We start from the raw sequence: 23,083 nt of genomic DNA on the forward strand, positions 1-23,083 counted from the left end.
TTAAGAGTGTTTCTAATGAACAAGGAGTTCAAGGATATTCACCACCTATGAAATCCAATCAGCTGAAAAGAGCCAAGGACTAAATAGCTTCCTTATGAAACTTTAGTAATTTTATTAATTACTTCCTTATGAATTAGTAATTTTAATATTTTTTCCCTCTTTTTAACTGTCCAATGCTTCAGGGATCAAAAAGAATCTCTTCCCTCCTTCCTCATCCTTACACCACACAGGGAACTCCTCCCTCTTGAACTGACAAAGGAAACAACCCTGATATGATATGAATGATTAACACTGAACATAATCAACTCTGCATTTATAAACAGAGATGCACAGCATGACGGCCAAGGAACATCTCAAACCACCACAGCATTCCAGAAAATGCAGAGTGACTGGGATCAAACTTCTCAGGAAAGAGGAGGAGTTTCAGTGGAACACAAGGAAGTTTCTGTGTTGGGTAAATCCAGGTCAGGTACCCTGAGGAACTCGGAGCAGATTTAATTTTTGTCCTAGTGGCTCCAGTGGTCGGTGTTTACTTGTTTTCTCACTTGTCTAATATGCAGAGGCAGAAACCAAAAACTGGAAGGGTACAGGGAGATGAGATACTTCACATTCTGAAACAGAGACAGTCCACACCAGAGAGCAACAGCACTAAATTATCAAGTTTCAGCCTCCCTGTTAGAGCATTCCTCTTTGTCTCCAAAACAACCTATAATTACTTGCTCACTGTATCTGGTTTTATTGTCAAAATATCAGTCGGATGAAGCAGAGAGAGGGGTTCTGTGATTCCCAGCAGTGCAAATTCTGGTGGCCACAGGGTTTTCTTTAGGCACAGAAACACACAAACAACCGATACTTCTGTTTTTTAAACATTGCCAAGTAAAACCTGCATTTATCCTAAAAGAAAGAAGAGTCTCAATTCAATTGTCTCACGCTGAACCCTTCCCCCAGTCTACGCTACAGAACTGAAGCAGCAACTATGACAATCATAAAAGGTATTTAAAATATTTCATAGGTAAACAGTAGGTGGAACTACAACACAAAATGTCTGATGGCTTCTGTCTCAGAGCCATGTTTCACGGGTTTCTTTTATTTTACCTTGCCAAAGAGAAACTATTACCTTTATAAAATTAAACAAAAAGGGCCAAATAAACAAGCCTGCCATAAAACACTCTTAAGAGGGGAGTGAAAAGCAACTAAGAAACAGCCTTTTTTTCTCTTGGTAATACACCAAATCTCCAAATAATATTCAGAAATTATGCTTCTTTATCAGAGCAGCAAACCCAAACACAGCAGCAGAAACACTCAGAAAGCTGTTTGATCGAATCACTGCCTGTTTCCCTGCTCCTCCTCCAAAATCCATCACCACTCCTGGCTCCTGCTGGCGTTTCCTTTCAGCACACAAAAGCTACGCTGATACCATCTCCCGCTCCTCTCCCCAAGGAGCCAGAGATGCGGAATATTTAAAATGGGTCAGTCTTCGCAATTTTAAGTTTTCACCACTTTTTCCCTAACGCATTTAAGGTCTCTTCACGCAAATCCCAGACTTTTCTCGCTGCTGCAGCACCAGCACACACAATGTGTGCAATAACCGAGAGGACGAGGTGCGGGATATATAATGATCACAAGGATGCTCAGACTCAAGCTGTGGCATAAAGAGAGCCTGAGTTTCACACAGGCTCCAGCCGCTCGCCTCCCTACCGCACACAGCAACATTTTTCACTCCTTCCGTAGCCCTCGAAAGAGCTTTCTACGATAAACACTGCATCTTTCAAGCTGCGTCCCGTCCCGCAGCTGGAGCCTTGAGCTGCACAGGTCGGGACTGGGGCAAAGCGAAGATCAAGTCGCTGCCCCGGCCAAACGCCGGGACCCCTTGGAGCCGTCTGAGCCCCCCTGCCCGCACAGGGACCGGGGCCGGGCGGTCCCCGCGCCGCGGGCCCGGACAGGGGGTGCCGGTGCTCGGGGGCTCGCAGGGGCCGGGGGAGCGGAGCCAGGGGCCGGCGGGCGCGCTGACAGCCCGGTCTCTTACCGGACTCCCCGGGGAGCCGCCGGTTCCCTCTCGGTCCCGGGAGCCGCCGCCACAGCAACACAGGAAACGCCCCCGTGTCCCGGAAGGAAAAATGGGAATGAGGGTGCGCCTGCGCGCCGCGGCACGGCCGGGCAGGGTCCCGGCCCCTCTGGGACGGCGTAGGGACAGCCTGGGGCCGTGCCTTCCCCTCAGGGAGAGCACAGAAACACCATTAGCCCGCGCTTTCCCCTCAGGGAGAGCACCCGCAGCCCGCATGTGCCTCTCAGGGAGGGCACACGGACGCCCTTAACTCGTGTTGTCCTCTCAAGGAGGGCACAAGGACACCATTAACCTGTGTTTTCCTCTCAGGGAGGGCACACGGACATCCTCAGTTCGTGTTTTCCTCTCAGGGAGGGCACACGGACACCCTCAAGCCCTGTTTTCCTCTCCGGGTGAGCACATGGACACCGTCAGTTCGTGTTTTCCTCTCGGGGAGAGCACACGGAAACCCTCAATTTGTGTTTTGCTTTCAGGGAGGGCACATAGACACCATTAACCCGTGTTTTCTTCTCAGGGAGGGCACACGGACACCCTTAACCCGTGTTTTCCTCTCAGGGTACATTGACACTCTTAACCCTGAACTTTTCCCTCAAGGAAGGCACTGGCCATTCATATTCCACTCTTACCCCTCAGCGAGGGCATGAGCATCCTTAGCCCACAAGGTTCTCTAAAGGAGGGCACACGGACATCTGTGTTTTCCCCTCAGGAATGCCATGAGCACCTGCAGCCCATGCCTGCACCCCACGGAGAGCACATGGCCACCCTTAGCCTGCTCCTTCCCTCAGGAAGAGCAGAAACAGCCCTGACCCACCCTTTCCCCTCAGAAAGGGCACATGGCCACCATTAGCCTGCTCCTTCCCTCACGAAGAGCACACAGCCGCCCTTAGCTTGCTCCTTCCCTCAGGAAGAGCACACGAAGCCCTGACCCACGCTTTCCCCTCAGGGATGACACACTTAGCCTGCATTTTCCTTCTGATGGGTACAACAACCCACAGCCTCTGCCTTCCATGAGGGAGGACATTCCTCAGGGTGGAACGGGTCCCTCCATGCCATCCTTTGATGCCCTCGTTCCCCCCATGGAGGAGACAGCCATTGCAGCTGCTCCTGCCCGTCAGGAGGGCAGAGCCTCTCACAGCTCTTGCTTTACCCTCAGGGAGGGCACATGTCTCCCTTGTCGTGTCCTTTTCCCTCATGGAAGGCACACAGTCCTTCCAGCTGCGAGCTTTCCATCAGGGGAAGCAGAGCCACCCACAAGCCTCACTTTCCTTCAAGGAGGGCACAGGGCCCCAATACACATCTCCCTCACAGAGGGCATGAGCATCCTCAGCCTGTGCTTCATCTTCAGGGAGGGCACACGACCATCCATTGCCTGCTCCTTGCTACTGCAGGGCATGGCCATCCATAGCCTGCATTTTCTCTCAGGAAGAGCACAGGGTCCCCAACCTGCATGTCCCCCTCAGGGACACCATGAGCATCCTCAGCCTGCACTTTCCCCTCAGGGAGGACACATGGCTGCCCAGAAACCATAAGTTCTCTGAGGGAAGACATATGGCCCTCCTAACTCATGTTTTCCTCTCAGGAAGGACACATGGCCACCACTATTAGCCCACACTTTCCCCTCAGGAAGGACACATGGCTGCCCAGAAACCATAAGTTCTCTGAGGGAAGACACATGCCTCCTCCAACCCACGTTTCCCCTCAGGGAGGGCACATAGCCACCACTATTAGCCCACACTTTCCCCTCAGGGAGGGCACACAATTCCTCCCAGGCTAAAGAGGCCTCTAATGGACGGTATGTGACACCCCAGTGACACCTTCAGCACGGCACTTCGTATGTTTCTGCATATCGCCTGCGACTTGAAATACATAATTTGTTATTAAAAGCCCGGTGGGATTTGCCATCCCAACGTGCTGGAGTGTTTATGAACACCCTGCCAAGGCAAGGCTGCAGTGCCCGGAGGGTTGGCAGGTGCTGGCTTCCCTATCTGCCTCTCAACAGCCAGTGCCTGCCCAGGCCTTTGTCAGTGACCCCTGCACAGACAAATGATGAGAGGAAAGGGGAATTATCTTCCCTAGCAGGAGATCCATGCATTGACTCATAGAACCAAACTGCTTGCTGGAAAAAACACCTTTTCCCTGACACCAATAAGGTTTGATGTACTAGCACAGGGCTGCTGGAGTACTCAGCGCAGGCAGGAAAACTGGGAAGAGCTCACCCAACCTCCCCTCCCAATTTCACTCTGAGGATTTACAGTACTGATCGAAAGTTTGTCATATTTTAAATCACACATTTCCTACTTGCCTGTCGAGCTTGAAAACACAATATTCATGATTACAAAACAAATTTCCCTCCCAAAATCTACCCTGCAGCTTTCCCCATACTGCTTTGAAAGAACCTGCCACTTTTTGGGCTGGAGATGTGATGAAATCCTGCCATGGGGCCAATGTGATCTCTGGTTCCCACCCTGCCACCTGTTTAATCGATTTTATTTTTATCTTCATCTCATAGTTGCAAGCTTTTCCAAAATGTTCCCTTTTGTGCTGCTTCTCTACAGGACTGAGTACACTGCAGTCCCAATTGTTTATTGGGGCCTGTCACCACTACAGAGAAATGATCATTACACAAAGCAGTTTGGGAGTAAACAGCTGGCTGTCACTTGGTGACTGATTAATCCTTGGGCACTTCAAACTTCGTGCTTTGCTGTAATATAAAAGTAAAGCATTGCAGATTGCCCAACTGCAGCTGTCATGGAGAGAACGTGCTGTGCTTGTGCAGCCTCAGGGCATCGTCACAAAATCAGTGCAAAATCTGGCACAGCAGCCAGCTCCAAGACTGTAGCTTAGAGCTAAGGTTTGGATTGCAAAGAAGAGAAGGGTACCAGCTGTCTAATCCTCTGTAATTCTGTAATAGCAAAAGATTTCTTGCTGAATGTGTCTCAGATTGATTACTGTCCTTTTGTCAGTCTGAGCGTACAAGATCTTGAGGTTTTATCAGGGAATGGAAGGAGCAGCATTTGGAGATGTTCTAGATCGAGGTACTACTGCCCAGAAAGAAAAAGAAAGTGAAAAGCCGAGAAGGAGAAGCACTGAGAAGAGGATGTACTTTGGTTTCCTTTTCTAAGCCCTCTGGAGCCGGCTGAGCCAGCTCTGTGTCAGGACACTCAGCTCAGTCAGTGTTTCCTCTGCAACCAGCGCTGCAGCCGCTTTCACATTTGCTTCAGATCCTGCTCCATTGGCTCAGAACCACCTAAACCCACAGCCACTCTAGTTTTGCCTCTGTTTATTTGGACTCCTGTCAGTAATAGTTTATTCCAAGTGGGACTCCCAGTCCATTTATCACTGTCATCATGTTACAGCAGCCAAACCTCCTTTTTCCCCCCAAAACAGAAGATTTTTGGCAGCTGTGCCGCTGTACGGAAATGCAGAGTTCCAGGTTGTCTGCTGCTTTTCAGATTTCTCAGGACTCTGTGTGGGCTGTGAGCAGAAATTTCAGGATAGGAAATCAAGTGATTCTTCCTTACCATAAGCCAAAACTATCCTTCACCTATTAGTACCACCTTATTGTTACTGCATTGGGAGTCCAAAAGCAAAACCCTGCAGGCACAAGTGCCAAGTGAAAGGTGAATTTCACCCCAAATTTCAGGTCTAAACCAAAAGCTATTCTGGCCTCTCCTTCGCCATGGGTGGAGGATGTTTGCCTGACAAACTGCAGAAATCTGTGTCCTCTCCCTTTCTCGTTGTGAGAAAGGAAATGGTTTCCTAAACCTCTTTCACAATGCGCCTTAAATAAATCCTGGACACCAGTTGTTACAGCAACCAGTTAGAGATCAGCCAGTGCCCTGAAGCAGCCAGCAAGGGTCAGCCTAGGACAGGTGGACAGTCTAGCACAGCCTGTATTGTTCAGGAAGATTCATTAAACTGAGCACCTTCTCTTAAAGAAGAGGAGTTTGTCTGAAGCCGGCCAAAGTTTGCTCGCAGCTATGTTTCCTTAGAAGAGGATGGTAATCTGTCACCCCTGTGGGGGCCTGGGCTCTGTCTTTCCCATGAGTAATAGAGATTGATTCTCAGCTAGAGATGTAGAAGTCCCACCTCCACCCCAGTGCTCAAGCTCAAGGGAAGCAATCCTCCTTCCATCTGTATTCCACAGCATATCCCTGGCTCTCCTCCATGGCACAGCCTGCTTGGAGAGCTCTCCTCCTGTCAGGGCTTCCCTGGGACTCGTCTAACTCTTGTTGCATAAACTCTGGAAGCGTGTTTATAACAGAGGATTAATTTAGGCACAGAACCTTCTCCACCCGTGATAGCAAAGGCTCAAGAGGAGCTTTCTCATTTCCAGGTGAACAATAAACCTCGGGACTCAGCTCATAGTTTACGCAACAGCAGAGTTTGGGTGGCCACTGCTGTCGAGATCCCTGTGTCTGCAATCATTCCTCTTTGTTTTTCATCCCTAGCAGGCTCCTAACTGCACATCTGTGAGCTGCAGAGACTCTCCTGAATCGCTACTCTCAGCACACAGCACAGCCTTCTTCTCCCCTGGGAGACTCTGAGAGACTCTCCTGAATCGCTACTCTCAGCACACAGCACAGCCTTCTTCTCCCCTGGGAGACTCTGCTTGTGTGGGGTGAGGATAGATGGGAGGAATCAGTGGGAGAGAGAAATGAGTTACCATGTACCAGGCTATCCGAACTGCCCACTTCCTTCACAGCTCACACATGTTTCTAACAGAACAATGTTTTTTTGTTCTGACTTAAATGCAGAATTCCTCCTACTGTTAGTATCTCTAATAGGAAGAGCTCTCACTCCTCCAGCTCGTCACAGCCAGGGAAAGTCACCAGACCTTTTGTGTCTACTGGACAGTGAAAAGATCTCAGGCTTGCAATGATTCTCCCATCGTTCCTCCCCCTCCAGCTTATCCCTTGCTGTAAGCACCATCTTTTCCTGTGTTTTCCACGAGCCCGTTTTGCCTCGGACCACGTGGTGGTGCTGCAGTTAAAAATACCACGGAGACAACAACAGCAACAGCAGCACCTGACCAGCGATGGGCCGAGGGCTGGCCGGGGGCCAAGGCTCTCAGATGGGCAAATGTGAGCCCACGAGGAGAAAACAAGAGGCGCTGCCAATGCCCTCACACCCTGGCAGCAGCCACGGCTCAGGCTGAGCCTGACAGAGCTGCTCACACTTCTGAAATCCTGCTGCTCTGCCTTCCCGGTGGCCACGGAGCTGGCTGTCCCAGAGCTCTGTCAGGGACTCTCAGGAGCCCACACACTGCTCCGAGCTGCAGTAACGGGAGCTGCTGATATCAGCTACCAGCTCAGCAGCAGCTCGCAAAGGTTTCAGCTCAGCATCATCCAAATATAGGCACTCTCAGGCCATCAGCTGTCACACCACAAGTCCCAGCCCATCTCTCACCACAGACAGGCCATTAATTTTAACAGACACCTCAGAACTTTGCCCGATTGTTCGGCCTCGGTTCAAACCACTGCAAAGGGAACATTACAAAACAAGCTGTGCTGCTCTGGGCAGCCAAGAGCCAAAGGAAATGTCACAGAGTCCCAAACACAAACCAGTGCCTCTGCCACCTCAGAGCTTTTCTCCTGAACGTTCACAAGACAGAACACAGATTCCTTATGGGAGGGCTGGAAAACAAGGTGAAAGTTGCCATAACTCATGTACAGTCCCTGTGTATTTATGATGGACAAGCCATGCTGAGCCACACTCTTGTTTCAACAACTAGCTCCAACTCCAGGTCACAAATCTCCATAGGGCTGTCCAGGGGAGAATCACTCACTAAATGCCCTCACAGTTCCCAAGGCCATACAGAGCATGGCTCCATGCTCATGGGTATCAAGGGCTGTCTGTATATTCCCAGGTTAAGGTATTTTTGTAAAGCAGCATGCAGGACTGCAAACAGAGCCTCTGGCTGGGAGATTCCTCACACAGGAATGACAAGGCACAACTCTGCCTCCTCCCATTAAATTTCTGTTCTCTCTAAATATCCACAAAATTCTTATTCAGCTCCCTGCTTCCTACTTTTTGCTGTGATGCCTGAAAAATATTCACTAATAGCCAGCTCTGTGCCCCTTTTCAGTTTCCCTCCAGCTGCTGTGAAAGGAAAATATATTTCTCACCACACATGTCCGAGGGCAATCAGTCCCTTTATGGCCCAGAAAGGTTTTACTGACCTTAAGAGCCTCTGAGAGAGCAAGCATTGCTTGAGGGTACAGGGTGGAGAAAGAGAGCAATCCTTTCATTTCCAGAAAATTTTCTCTGCCCACAGACAATCCCTTGGGAATTAAAACATTCTTCAGTGCCCTGAGTACCTGCCCCAAAGAGGAAGGACAGGGTTTGTCAGCCAAAGCCATGCCTCAGTGGATGCAGTGGGAGCACAGAGGCCCATGCATGCTGGCACTGCTTAGAGCTGAAAAGCACCAGTCTCACCCATGCACATCCTGGGAGGCAACATTCGACTTTTTGTTAGTTAATAAAATTTTGGATGCTCTAGAAATCCCTGTGCACATGCAAAGGGCAGATGCTGAGCTGAGACATCACCGAGGCTGTGAAAAACAGCCTAAAAGATCCAGATACACTCAGGTAGTTGGGATATTTGTTCAGGCAAAGCAGAACTTCATGATAAAAAAAAATTAGTAAAAGAAAAGTTGATCTAGAGCCCTCCTTGGGGGAAAAGGGCAGGAAATGGTCAAAGAAAATGAGGAAAAATATTTCCAGGCAAGATTCAGAGATCATTTAGACTATTTGGAGAAACAACCAAGCCAGGCCAAGCAGAGTGGTGGGTAGAGTGGAGGCAGGCAGAGAAGTGAAGCAATCCAGGGGTGGTTAGGCAGGAGCACAGCCTGGGCTGGAGGGCAGGCAGGGAGTGCAGGCTGGGGCAGAGCCAGGCAGTGACAGCCATACTCACTCAGGCACTGCAGACCACTTTTATTCCCAAGAGGTTTGGCACACAGTGAGCAGCTGGTGCAACTGGAGAAAACCCCTGGCACAAGCTGGTGCCCATTGATATCTTTACACCTCTCTTTTGTCTCCTTTGTCTCTTTCTCCTTCTCTCTCTCCTTGAGCTGCTCTTTGTTCTTACCCTGGAAGGAGAGAAGAACACAGCTCAGTCACAGGCCCACACATTCCTTTCCCCACTGTACAAATGAGCAGAGAGCTGGTGGGCAGCAGGTACAGTGGGATGGCAGTGCTTTTCCCAAATGCCTTCCCAAGCCTCAGGCCAGCCCCTCTAGTCTAAGTCCATTTGTGATGAAGGGCAGGGCACACTTGGCTGTCCCTCTGCAGGCTCCTCCTGCCACAAAGAGAGATCCAGGCAGTCACCCAGCCAAGGCACTCTCGTTGCTGTGCACAGCAGTGCCAGAGCAACATAAGAGCACCCAGAACAGGCCCAGGAGCAAGGAGGGCTGGAATTCAGGGATCACTCAGTTCCATGCACTACTACTGCTTTAGGGGTCACAGTGCATCTGCTGGCCAACATAGAGGCCTCAGCCATCTCAAAGCCATCCAGCTAACTGTTCCATAGGGTCAGATCCCCTTTTCTACTTGAAGAATTTAACAATTCCTTCCACAAATTCAACATCTCTCTCTCTCTCACCTTATCCTTCTGCCAGGATCCAGTGACTCGGCTCCTCAGGGAACTCAGACGTCGCATCACCTTTGTGCCTTTCTCTGCTTTATCGCTCTTCCCACTGTCCTCGTTTCTGAAAGGAGACCAAAATACCTTAAAAAAGGGGAAATTCATTGACCAAGCCCAGCTTAGGGAGATCACTGATGAAGTTCATTGAAGCATTACTTTAGGACCCCAAGTATGAGCTTTCCATCTCCTGGAGGATCTGGTTTGGCATCAGCCATGTCACTTGCAAATAAGGAGCTGAACTTTCAAGCTATGTGTGCAATTTTGTTCAGCACCACACTCCTGGCTGAACCCTTGCAGATACCAGTGTCCTGCACACAGGGTTAGCAGGGCAGTAGAGCTTAGATGGACAGGACTCGAAATCAGTCTGTTCTCAGAACACAAAGTGTGTGTCACCCACTGTCTCACTTACTCATTAGACAGGAACTCAAACCAAGTGAGGTTCTGCTGGGAAGAATCGCTGCCTTCTTGCACACAAGCTCTCTGCTTCGCCCTGGGCAGGGAAAAGGCATCAGACACAGCAAAGAACACAAGAGCAGAACTTCTGGGTCAGCTGAAACTCTTATTTTCTGGATGGGGCAGGAACATTTTTAGAGTTACTGAGGAGGTACATAAGGTGCCCCTTTTCCTTGCAATTCTACCCTGGTTTGACTGGAATAAATCAGTGATTCAGGTACCCTGGGGATTTGCCCCTCAAGGGACCAAATGTCCTTTTCCAGGCGTGGCTTAGTCACACCTGTGACCTCCCCACACATCTCTGTCCCAAACACACTTACCCATGGTAATGTTTCAGCTCCTGAAGTACCTTCTGGACAATTAGCCTAAAAGAAAAGTAAGGGATTAGAAAATATCCTTGTACAGACATTCTGCACCCCACAAAGCCTCAGGTGCTGGTTTATGACCAACTGCCCAGCTGTGGCCCAGCACAGAGTGGGATCTCCTTTGCTATTGCATTCCCAATAGCTCAAATACACTCAAAAATCTCCCTCATCTCAAACCAGCCAGGACTGACAATACCTACACGTGGTCTGGGGACACGTGGTCCTTCTCCAGCATCTCCAGAGCAGGGGGTTCAACACCTGAAACACAAAATGCTCTCAGCAGGGATCCTGGTTTGCCTTTGCAGAGCACCACCTTGCAACCTATGCAACTGGATCCTGTTAATTGTGCTGGGCTCCCACTCTGCCTTGATTGGTGAGGAGGAAATGCCAGGAGCAGTTAGGGAAGGAGATTCTGCTCTACATTTCTGTGAGGGAAGTGAAGGCCAGATCACTTTTCTGTGTTACTTCTCCCCTCCCCAGTCTGTATATTTGCTCCTGAGGGTCCTGCTTGCAGTAGGGGAGCAATGGTACCACCCCAGAGCCCTTCCCCATGACAGCCAGCCTCCCCTCCACTTCCCAGGCTCTGAAATCACCACACTTTTCTCTGGGGCAGTCCTCTCAGGTGGGACTTGATTAGGGAGTGACCAATGCACTGGGCACAGGGAGGTTATGTGGCAATGTGTCACTGGGGATGGGCATGTCTGAGCTGAGACTGTGCTGCTAACCAGGGCCAGACTCAGAACCAGCTTGGCTTTGTATTTCAGGAGCTCCTGGGACCATGTGGAAGGGAAAGCAGAGGCTGTCCACACTTCCAGAGGCTACAGCTCCAGTTTTTTATCTTCTTAATCACACCTTGAACCCATTTAATGGCATAAAGTCTATACCAACCTTCCACAGCTGGAAGAGAAGTGTTGAAACTGTGAGGTATCTGGGGGGAGGCAATGGTCTCACAGGCTGATGGGACAGACTTGGACCTCAGTCTCTTCCCGTTGCTGACACATTTCTGGAGAAGTAAAAAGTCACAGAAATCTTTGGTGCTTTGTGCACCAAGGGAGCCTCCATCCCAGCTGACTCCTCAGCCTTTCCCTCTTGTTTTGTCAGAGTTATGATGCAGCAGCCCATTAGGCCCAGCTGTTTGTTGGCTCCAGGAAGGCTGGAACAAGTGACACTCGTGCCTGAAACCTTCTTAGTCACTTCTCACTTTTACTGGACATGCAGCACTGTGATGCAATTGTCTTTTTAATATTAATTGAATCTAAAGGTATTCACCAGAGCAAAGCAGTGTGTAAGGGATATGTGTGTGTGGGGGTGTGTGGCACTGCTGTTTTCAACTACCTGATTAGAGAGAAGATGGGGACAGACTCTTCTTAGAGCTGCAGTGACAGGACAAGAGGCAGCAGGCACAAGGGAAGGGAAATTCCAGCTAAATATATGGGAAAAGAGGGCTGTACTATAGGCAGCTCCCAGGCCTTTATCCCACAGGATGGGGCAGTTTATCTGAAAAAGCCCATCCTTGCTGAGACCTCCTGGTTCCACGCTGGCATTGAAGGAATCCAGCCTGCAGCTGACACCTGTGTGTGCTGCTTCTGTGCACCCTCAGCTTGCCCTGCAGCCCCCGTGCCCAGCCCTCCACACTCACCACCTCCTGCAGGCTGGGGGTGGCCACGAGGTCTGGGCGCAGCGGCTCTATCTCCACTTTGATCACTGTGCCACCCCGGCTGCTGCTCCAGGCTCCCCGCTCCCCTCTGGGCAGCTGGAGGGACACATGAGGCTGCAGGCTCCTCTTCTCCACATCGTCCTGCTCTGGGTCACTGCCCAGCTCTGTCACATCCAGGCTGAACCTAATCAGGGGGCAGGAAGAAGCCTCAGAGCAGACCTGGCACACTGTGCCCAGCATGGCACAGCCCTGCAATGCGCCTGGCTGAGTGGTCCTAACAACCTCATGCAGCTGGGACAAGGAGGCTCCCCACAGCAGGCAGAGGGAAAGGAATTGGCAGGAAATGTCAGCCTGGACACCAAGTCCTGAGCCTGTTAAAAACAGCTTCTCTGGCTGCCACCAGTGAGTCCCCAGCTCCCTGGTCACCCAGGATGTTTGGTGCTGGATGGCTCACACTCATCTCTTAGCAACCCCTGAGACTGTGCAGCCACCCTGGCAGCAGCCTGTCCTGCCTGTCCCAGAGCTGCTGCCCTGTCAGCTGCCATCCAGGAAAGTCCCTCTGGGCATTTAGAAGTGGCAGATGATGTTTATCACATCACCATGTGGCATCATGCCATAAATCCTGCTCCCACCAGGGCCCAGATTTGTGGAAGGAAAAAGTTATTTTCTAGGAAATGAGGGGTGGGCCAGTGCCTCAGTGTCCTGCACACCAGGTGCTGTTGCAGTGACAACACAGAAGCAAAATGATGGATAAAGCTCAGTGGAAAATCTTAGTCTCTGCATGGGCTCTGTCTGCAGATCACTGTCACTTCATTCTGCTGCCACAGGCAAGCTCAGGAAATGTTTGCTTAGGGAACAGTGGGGTGTATTCCCCTTCCCTGGCCTCCTGCTCACACGTGCTCCATCACCCAGCGAGGAGACAGAACGTGTCCCCGACACCGACAGCCACTCCGTGCCACCGTTACTCAGTGCCTGTTACAGCATAAACTGTGAATGATCCATGGCACAACAATGGGTCTGAGAACCAAAGTCTGAGCTTGATAAAGGACTGCCAAGATTTCAGGCTGAGATAATTTTAGGGTACCGTATAAGGAGGAGAGATAAAAATAGTCCTTGCTGGCTTGCACCTAAATCCCAGTCAGCTGGGAGATCAATACATTTGTCAGCAGGGAAAGCATTCCTGGAGGAACCTGGAGCTCAAGGCATTCATGTGGCAGGGGCAGAGGATGGCAGGAATGCCAGGCCTGCCTCTGCTCCCAGCCAGGGCTCAGCACAGCCTACAAACACAACCTCCTCTGCAGCCACATGGAGGGCAGAGGGCTGGCAAAGGCCCCACCAAGCCACCTCACAGACAAGAAGAAAAAGGATTTGACAGAGCTCTTTTAATCCCTCTTTGATGGGAAAAATTCCCTTTGAGCCAGGGGATGGAGGTCATCGGGGCAACTCATGCTGTTCAATATTCCCTCCAGACAGAAAAGAGGGAGGGAATTTTGAACAGATTCTCAGCCCCAACACCATGGAAAAGACCAGGAAAAGAGGGTCTTCCTGCTTCCAAGAAGACATTAAAGCCTCTTGCTGCCCCCAACATGAGCAGTGGGTGTCCAGCTGCTCTGGCAGATGCTGACAGGTGAAGGAGACCGCCCAGCAGCATCTGGAGCTGTGGGCATTGTGATGCTCAGCCTCTCACCTTCCCTGCACCGTGTACATCAAATACCACTCACAGTCCCGCCGTACCTGCGCCTGCAGTCCACGGGTGACACAGGGCTCTCCCAGCTGTGCCTGCGGGACGTGGACATCGATCTCACCAGCGTGGGGAAGGAATCCTGGGCCTCCTGCAGGTCCAGCTCGTTGTCTGCCTCTGCAGGATGCTCAGAAGTGCTGGTACCACCCTCTGGCATGGCTGCACAGGAGCACAGGTGGCCTTTGTTCAGAAAACGACAGTCGGCCTCGCCATAACGTACCGAGCAGGAAACGGGATTGGAAAAAGCAACATCCACAGACAGTTTGCTCACAGCCCTTGGTCTCTCTTCCAATGAGGGAAGGGCAGACACAGTCTGGGATCCTTGTTCTGGCTGTGCTGCTGTGTCTGGTGCTGTTTTGGCAGACGGCTGGCTCAGGAGTCCCAGATCTTTGTAATACTCTGTGCCTTGGAGAGCAGAGTCTGAGAGGAGATCCTCCGTGCTGCTGTGCAAGTCTGCTGCTGGCACATCCAGCTCTGTGGAAGACGAGTCCTCCTGCAAAGGCAGCACAAATCCTCTGAGAGCCCCACACCTACCCTGCAAAGGGGACACCCCCTGTGCAGAAATTGGGGTGCAGAGCAGAGCCAGACTTGCAGGTGACTTTCTGATAGTCACCCTCCCCTGCTGTCCCTCACAGCAACATAACCTTGTATTCCTTGACAATCTGCATCAGTGCCACTTTCCCCCATTCCTACTCCACCACAAACCCCTCTGCATGTGGTGCTGACCACCCAGTTTGCTGCCCCTGGCCTCTGCCTTGCACGGTGGTAGCAGCAGCAAAGAGGACACTTGCCTTCTCTTTGGCCATGCTGGTGCAGAAGGAATCATCCTCAGCGATCAGGGATGGGAGGAAGCTTTTGGGGGTGGGATACTCCAAGGCAGGGCTGTGGTGGTCAGTGAATTCCCGTAAGCACGGCTTGCAGTCAGACCCTGCAACACAGAGAAGGTCTCAGCAGGTAACCAGACATCTGTTAGGGATGGAAAACCTGCTGTGACCCACAGGTGACATCAGGCAGCACTGAAATGCTCCACGTGCCCTCTGCTCCTTCCTAGACAGGCAGTGCCAGGCAATCTCCAGATCACAGCAGCCTTGATCCTGTAGGAACCTGGTGCAGGGATTTCCTGCCAGCAGAAACCTCATCCCTCTACAGAAACTTCACCCCTGCAGCATGTGGGACAGACCAGGCTTGCACTGTCCCAGCCAGACCCTCATAGGGTGTCCTATGCTGCAGAGGCTTTTTCCACAGTAAAAGAATTAATCACATTTTGATGTCTGTTATTGACATTATGGACCTTTGAATCAGAAATCTAGGAATAAAAATACTGATGGTGGTTTTATTTTTATCCATAAAGAATAAAGGATGCCTGGGTGGGTGGGTAATAAAGGATACTGGGAGGCAAATTGGTGGCTCCAGACAACCCTGAACATGCAGAGCAATACCAGAAGCACATCATTCTCCTGGTTCTGGATCACTCCTCTGGATTTTCCCCAGGCAAGGAGTGTGAACCTGAGTGTCCATATTCCATCTGATAACTCACTGAGAAACAAACCAAGGCCTGGATGTGTTTGTGGTACAATAGATGGTGCAGCTGACTGAAGCACATTCCTGTGGAGCGAGACACACTGTAAACCTTAGCCACAATCCCTGAACCATTGCATTACTCATGGAGCCTTTTTATCCCTTGGAGACACACACAGCTGAGGCAAAAGGCTGAGGCAAAGGGAAAAAAGCCAGGCTGCTGGCTGAAGCACTGTGGTGGATCTCTGAAGATGCAGAGAACAGCAAGAGGCTGTAAGCAGCCGTATCTATCCAATGGGAAAAACCAGCAGGAAACTGCTAGAAACCCATCACACTCCAGGAAAATCCAGCATAAAAACATTAATGTAAGGAAGACGTTGTTAAAAAACACACTCTTGGAAGGCTTGCATCCTGCTGTGGATTATAAAGCTACACAATTCAGCCAGGAATTGCGTGGTGCCAACTAAAAAAAGGCAGCAAACGTGAGGGAGAGTTTGGAGGTTTGTTCCTTGGATCCTGCTGCACACTGCAGATGCCAGATTTTCTGTTTTAAGGAGCATTTGGTGTGTTCAAATGTGTGTGATGGTTTCAAGTGAAGGACTATAAATAATATAGAAAGAAAACACTTCTGAAGGCACTATTTTAATTAAGGGGTTTCTAGCTACAAGACCAGGGAAAATTTGAAACAGGCTTTCTAGCAAGGCTGTAAAATTTACTTCACATGACATTTTTTATGAATAGACCAATTCTTGCCCAGGATATCCCTGAGCTGCATCTGCAACTGGCAGAGATTTAGTGAGCTATTAAACATCACCTTTTGCTTTCTTCAGTGCACCTGGATTCAGCTTGCAACCTAAAATCAGGATTTTGAAGTTAATACACCCTTGAATGAGAACAGATTTTGGCATGAGCTTGTAGGAAACAGCAGCCAAAACTCTCAGCAGACAGTGAAAACCACTGAAGCCCCCAAACAGGCTGGGATGATGGCTAAGGTAGAATGAACCCATGGAGAGCAACCAGGAGGTGGGGAACATCCCAGGGAGGCCAGGACAGAGGGTGCTTCCCCTCCTACAAATCCAAGGAAGGAAGAAAAAGGAGATTCCCTGCTCTCTCCATCCCTTCAGCAGTGAGCTACCCACAGGGAGAGCAGCAAAGCCCTGGGAGGCAGCAGGAGCTGACAAGGGCTGTGGCCTGACACAGGCCAGAGCCCTGGGCTGAAGGTTTAACTAAAACAAGGAGTTTTTTCCTCCCAAGCAGTGTCCAGCCATCCCGCCAAGGCTACTCTGGGCCGGCACCGAGCTCCGTGCAGCCCTAAAGTGGATCCCTGGAACAGAGTCAGCTCCTCGGAGGCCTGGAAAACATTCCCTGAGCTCTGCCTGTGCCATGCAGGGCTCAGGATTTGGCCAAGGCCTGGGCTGCAGTCAACAGACCCGGTCCAGACCCACCAAAGGACTTAAATCCTGCTCGGAGGCTTCAGACACTTGGTTCAACACGCGATAAATCAGCGGCGCCGCGAGCGCGGGGTCGGGGCAGCGGCGCTCGGGCGGGCGGTGGCTGCTCTGGGGACACCATTTTAGGCAATGTGTGAGCACCAGGCACTGCTGGGCTCCCTCTTCACAGGCTGGGCTGGCACCGTGCGTGGGCAAGGGGGTGATGGAGGAGAAATGCCTGCAGGTGTCGGGGTTGTGGGATGGTGGGTGAGGAAGTTTGAGGATGGAGAGCACACAGGAAGGAGGCAGGGCTGGGGTCTGTGGACATCCCCACATCAATGATCAAAGTGGTCACCAATGTGCCAGCATATGTGGCAAACTCTGGAGCACCTTGAGTCAGCATGGAGAGCACACAGGAAGGAGGCAGGGCTGGGGGCTGTGGACATCCCCATGTCAATGGTCAAGGTGGTCGCCAATGTGCCAGCAAGTGTGGCAAACTCTGGAGCACCTCGAGTCTCCCATACTCCACCCTTGAATCTGTCTGGAAGGAGCCAGGCTCCAGCATGGTGGCAAGGGGACAGGGAATGTTGGCCCCCCAGGCTCTGGCAGACAGCAGCAGTCACCTTTCCTCAGCTGAAGCTGGAGATGGGATAACAAAATGACACTTTCAAGAACAAATGCTGTTTGCTTTAGGAGAACATTAAGCAGATTAGGTATTGCAGTTGCTTAATTCGTCCCTGGCTGGAAACCATAAAAGGTTATTGCTGCAGGGAGCAGCCTCCTCAGAGGAATTCCCAGGGCAGAGCTGGAGAGGAAGCATCGCTTGCTGGGCTGAGATGGTTCCTGCACTTTGCCAGAGCTTCCCACGGGTGAAACATGATGACTCTGGGCTGCTGTGTGGGGAGGAAGGAAGCAGTGACAGGCATCCACGGCATGTGACACTCTGGGATGGTCTCAGGGGGTTTGGTGCTGTGGGGACAGCAGGATCAGCTGGCTGAGCTGCTCTGGCTCAAGGAAGAAGGCTTCATGCTGTTCTAACCGTGCCCAAGGCCGCTGGGATCCCAACAGAGATTTTCATCATTCCAATTCGGACCTCTGGTCAAACCCTCCCTCCTGTAGCTGGCTGTGCTGATTCCCCTCAGGCAGGCTGGTCACTGGAGCTGCACCCACCAGTGTCACAGCAGGTGACAGCACCAGGGCAGCCAGCACTGGAGCAAGCCCTGCCAGCAGTGTGCCACCCTCACCTGCCTGTCCCTTGGCTTGGGGCAGCATGCTGCATGTCCCCGAGTGACCCTGGAGCCAGGCTGGCGCTGGGAGGGGACACGGTGGAGGAAAACATGGATGTGAGCTCTGGCCACACCAGTCACATCCTCCAACATCAAACACTGTCTGCATTCCCACTGGGGAGAGACCACACCAAATGTGGCAGGACAAAGGCACTGGGCAGTTCTGCTCCCTGAAACAATCCCAGGAGGAAGGAAAGACAAGAATGTCTGGGCATTTCCCAGCAGTCAGGGATAGAGACTGTTGGGAAACCATGGAGAGCATCACAGACATGAAATAAAAATGATTCCATCTTCCCCTGACCCACCCCTGCCCTCCTGGCCCTGCACCAGCTGCCCTTCACGTATCTTGTTGCAGGGGGTGCAGAGCTGTAGGGAGAAACCTCTGGAAAGCAAGTGCTGAACTCCCTGTGCCAAGATGGGCTGAAGTGCAGCCCCTTGCCTGGTGTGGGCCCCTCCTGGCCAGCCCTGGCAGCTGTGGGATTGGCTCTGGGCAGGAGCAGGGGGAGATAAGCTGTCCCACACTGTAACACACTGTACAGAGGCACTGCCTTATCACCACACTGCTGGGGCCAGGCTCCTGGGCACGGAGGGCAGAGGAGCAGGGGGCTGGCACAGTTCCCTGCTGTCTCTCAGCAGGGCTGGGGGCATTTGCAGCCCCTCTGATTCCCTCCCGGGCACTGAGGGAAGGGCCCACATGGACCAGCGAGTGCCACACTACAGAATATCAGTGTGGGAGAGGGGCTGAGTGAGACCTGAGCATTTTGTGCCCAAGCACAAACCCCAACAGGACAAACTGCTCTGCAAGCACCTGCTGAAGGGAGCCGGCTGCACCCGGGCTGTCTGCAAAGCACTCAGTGCTCGGGAGCACGGTGAGGCTGATTCATTTGTTAGTGAAATCAGCTCACCTGAGTGATCCCAGCCAGCCCACAACCCCCCCAGCAGGCATGGCTGGAGCGGGGCACCCAGCTGGGGCTTGGGGCTCACCACACATCAGAGCCTGCAGGACCCCCTGCGTCCTGCTCTGAATTAACCTTCCCCCAAACTGTTCACTTTGGATCTTGGTCTCCTGCACATCCACACCAGAAGAGAACTGGGAATGGGTGGGGAATAACAAAGGAGAAAGAGGAGCAGGAGCTCTGATGCTGCAGGTAACGGTACCCAAAAGCATCAGCCTGAAGGCAGTGTTTGCTCACACAAGTGTCTGGCTCCTCCAGGACTGCAAATGTCCTGCTTCCTGGGGCTCTCACTTCCCTCTTTCCAAGTCACGGCACCACATGCAGAAATGAGGCCAGTTGACACCAGTTGCTGCCATTTCCCAGCCCTGCTGCTGGACACAGCGAAGCCCAGCCAGGGCCACCCAAACCGCCAGGGCTCCGGACACTGGGGCTCACTGAAAGACTGAAGAAATCTTTTCCCCCACATCTGCTCAAACACCAAACTCTGGCCAGGCAGCATGCAGAGACAGCTGTTTGCAAGCACCGGGACATCCAGCTCACTGCCAGCCACGAAACAAACTTATTACAAAACCAAAAGGCTGATATTTAACCCATTACCCAGCTCCTGGAGGCAGTTATGTGCCTTGAAAAGAAGATTAAATGCAAGGAAAAGTGTTAACCACCGCTTAAGGCAGTGTCCCCTGCAGGGATAAGTGGGGGCACCTCCAGACGAGCTCTGCCTGTGCCCCTGGGATTCTGTGGTACCTGCTCAGTCCAGCACAAGCTGTCCCTGCCACAGCCCCCTCAGCCCCTGTCCCCACAGGCCATTACCTCGCTTAAAGGACCATCTCTTCTTCCAGCGCTTGGAAAACGATGGCCAGGAGTGGTTGAGCAGCGAGTCTGACATTTGGGAGCCCCGGGCAAGGTCCAGCCCCGAGCAGGAGACGCCGGCACGGAGCACGGCAGAGCTCAGCGCGCTCTAAGGCAGCGCTGCAGGCTGCAGCCCAGGGGCTGCCAAGGGGGGAGCGGAGGAGCCAAGTGTTTTGTCAGAAGTATCAGCTGATGGAAGCTGTAGCCAGAGAGGCATTCCTGGTCCCTGGCATTCCCACCTGTGTGGCAGGTCAGGGACTTCCTGCAGCTGGGCCGGGGGATTAGTGGCCTCGGGGCACACACAGCCCCCGAGTGCTGCTCAGGCTTGCAGACAGAAACAGAAAACAAGCTGTTAACACAGCACAGCCCCTCTGCCAAAACCTCCCTGCTCCATTCATGGCTGCGAGCATGACAGACGCTTTGTGAGCACTTTCAGGCACTTCTCACCTGGCTAAGAGTCGCTTTCACCTTCAGTGAAGGGTCAGCGTTGATACCGACAGGGCTTGGTGTCTTTCCAAGACATTTATGAAGATTCATTATTTACACTTTTTTCTCATTTTCAAGTGCTGTGGCAGAACCTCTGCACGGGACTGCAAGAAACCCTGTCCATCTGCAACATCAGCATCATCCTGCAGCTCACAGCAAGTCCCAGTCCCTGGCAAGGGCATTTCTCCAAGCCCTCCTCAGCTCTCCCTGAGGGAGGAAGGTGGGACCAGTCCCAAACTGCCCCAAGAGACCCAACTCCCTACCCTCCAAACCCATTACTCCCAGCTGGCACCAGTCCCACATCCCAGTCTCCAAACTTTGCTCCCAACCCCTCAGTTAGGCTGAAGAAGCCAGGTTTTACCCCAGTGCAGCTGCTGGGCTCTGGGGCTGGGCCAAAACTCCTCCCTGCAGTTCAGCTGATGCTTGTGGCCTTGGTGAGCAGAGCCCAGCCAGTCTGGGAATGCCCACAGGTACCTCCACAGCTTGAAGCCCAGGCTGGGCTGGTGATGCCCAAAAGCAGGCGTCAAAAAGCATTTTTCTTGCCTGGCCACAACCCCCAAAGTGTCACCTGCCCAGTACAGCCCTGTCTACATCCCCTGTGCTTCCATCTCCCTGATAACACTGGGGACCAGCCCAGTCCTGAGTGGAATTTGGGGGTCCTGGGCTTGGACCCCTCTTGTGCACAGCCCAAACCCAGCTGTGGGCAGTGCCAGGGCATCTTTGCAAACGTTCAGCTGTGGCACAGCAGCAGCAGGAGCCAAGAGCAGCACCCAAAGGGTGCCCAGGCAGCCCAGCACTGCCGCAGAGCCCACCATGATGGCATTGGGGGTTAAACCCTGACCTCATCTCCTCCTCTTCACTCACAGCAGAGCAAAACCCCGTGCAGCTGAGCCTCCCCAGCCCATGTTTTGCATTGAAGCTGCACCAAACCCAGCCCTGGGACTTTTGGCTTCACGACAAGCTGCTTCCTCACAAGGCCTTGAGGAAGGTGAGTGACAAGCCCGCTGCTGTGGGATGGAGCTTGTGCACAGAGCCACTTACCCTGAGGGCTGGAGGCATCTCTGTGGCGGGTTCCTCGTGCAGGATCCTCACATCTGACAGCCGTGGCTTCTCCTGCAGCCGCTGGAGCAGAGCGGGAAGCGGAGCCTCACGGGGGAAGCAGCGGCCATGAGGGCGGTTTGCTCACGGGGGCCGCTGGCTCAGCCCTCTCACCGCTTCCCCTTTCTGAGAGCACAAACAAACCCACCTCCCCCATGCTGCCCTTCCCACCGCCGTGCCCCAGAGCTGCTTAACCCACCCTCACAGGGCTCTGTAAGGGTCCAGCAAAGCCACCAGGAGGGCTCTGGACCCTGAGGCAGCCGCTGCAGGGGCCCTGGCAGCCCTGAAGTCACGATGGCTGCGAGGAGCAGCTATTGAGGCAACAGCTTCCTGTTCCCTTCGGGGAAAAACCGCTGTGTGTGCCCTGAGAACCCCGCACACCCAGCCCAGCCCAGCCCCTGGGCTCCATGGCTCATTAGCCTCCTACACAGGGCTCCTCTTAACGAGTCCTTGGTCTTTGCTGTCATGGTTTGACCTTGTGGAGCAACAGGGACCACAAAGCCCGGCAGGTTTGTTTTACACAGGGTGAAGTGATAGCACAGCACAGAAATGCCTGTACTGACCATATTCACCTGCACAGGACAGAGACAAAGGCTTCAGCTCCAAGCAGAGCCCCTGCCCTGCTCTTGGCCAGCAGACAGAGCCCCTGCTCTGTCCAGGCTCGGGTTTGTTGGCACAGCCATTCCCTCCTTCCCAACGAGCCCCGTGGGCTGAGGCACAGACGCTCCTCATCCCAGAGCCCCGAGCACTCATCAGCCCCAGCCAAACCCTAATCAGAACAAGAACCACTCACACTCCAATTACTCAGAGACCGCAGCTTTGGCAGCATTTAGAATAGCAATTACCCTGTGCTCCAGGAAACCACAAGAGCAAAGAGGAATTAAGGTTTAATTTCTCTGAAGTCCACAAGAGCTCGATGAGCATCAGAGATCGGGGCAGCTCCTGAGCACCAGGCAGCTGCTCTGGCTGATGGGATGGTGAGTTGTCCTTGGCTCAAACAAGGACAAGAGCTCTTTCCCTCCCGCCACGTGTCTGACACAGCCTGGGGGGTGCCAAAGCTGAGCTGTGCAGGCAGCCTGCAAGAGTGATGAGGGATAATGGCACCAGGACAGTCTGAGCCTCAGCAGCCTCCCCACAGCATCCCAGAGAGCCCAGAGGGAAGCAAACCTCCCGGGACAGCAAGTTCAAATTTTGTGGCTTTGTTTATTTTTGCATTTTAGGATCCCCAGAGAACAAGCCTGTGCCAGAACAAACAACTCCGAAACATCTTAAAATACCAGTTTGTTTATGATCATTCTCACAGTGAGAGAATCCTGGATAGGCTTAGGAAAAAAAAATGGCACTGGTGGGGCCTTGAGTGCTATGTCCAGTTCTGGGCCTCTCACTGGAGACATGGAGGGGCTGGAGGGGGTCCAGAGAAGGGAACGGAGCTGGGGATGGGGCTGGAGAGTCAGTCCTGTGAGGGAGCTGGGAAAGGGGCTCAGCCTGGAGAAATAGAGGCTCGAGGGGATCTTCAGGCTCTGCACAACTCCCT

The 23,083-nt window shown here is 52.5% G+C and overlaps 1 protein-coding gene across 4 annotated transcripts in view; it reads right to left on the bottom strand.

Annotated features, from left to right (window-relative positions):
• Positions 1 to 20,053, bottom strand: part of ARHGEF18 (Rho/Rac guanine nucleotide exchange factor 18) — a 49,984-nt gene extending 29,931 nt beyond the window's left edge. The window contains exons 1-10 of one of the 4 annotated variants that reach the window (XM_064734086.1): positions 19,927 to 20,053; positions 14,718 to 14,854; positions 13,920 to 14,419; positions 12,168 to 12,369; positions 11,417 to 11,531; positions 10,729 to 10,786; positions 10,484 to 10,528; positions 10,120 to 10,200; positions 9,669 to 9,774; positions 8,982 to 9,156 (exon numbers count right to left, since the gene is read on the bottom strand). In XM_064734086.1, the coding sequence (XP_064590156.1) occupies positions 8,982 to 9,156; positions 9,669 to 9,774; positions 10,120 to 10,200; positions 10,484 to 10,528; positions 10,729 to 10,786; positions 11,417 to 11,531; positions 12,168 to 12,369; positions 13,920 to 14,419; positions 14,718 to 14,854; positions 19,927 to 20,002 (1,495 nt within the window). In that variant the 5' untranslated portion in view covers positions 20,003 to 20,053. Of the gene's footprint in view, positions 1 to 2,026; positions 2,085 to 8,981; positions 9,157 to 9,668; positions 9,775 to 10,119; positions 10,201 to 10,483; positions 10,529 to 10,728; positions 10,787 to 11,416; positions 11,532 to 12,167; positions 12,370 to 13,919; positions 14,420 to 14,717; positions 14,855 to 19,926 lie in introns of those variants that run through there. The other 3 variants (XM_064734087.1, XM_064734089.1, XM_064734091.1) reach the window with 3 other exon arrangements.
• Positions 20,054 to 23,083: the final 3,030 nt, after the last annotated feature.

Source organism: Zonotrichia leucophrys, chromosome 28, assembly GCF_028769735.1.
Source record: "Zonotrichia leucophrys gambelii isolate GWCS_2022_RI chromosome 28, RI_Zleu_2.0, whole genome shotgun sequence".
Lineage (NCBI taxonomy): Eukaryota > Metazoa > Chordata > Aves > Passeriformes > Passerellidae > Zonotrichia > Zonotrichia leucophrys.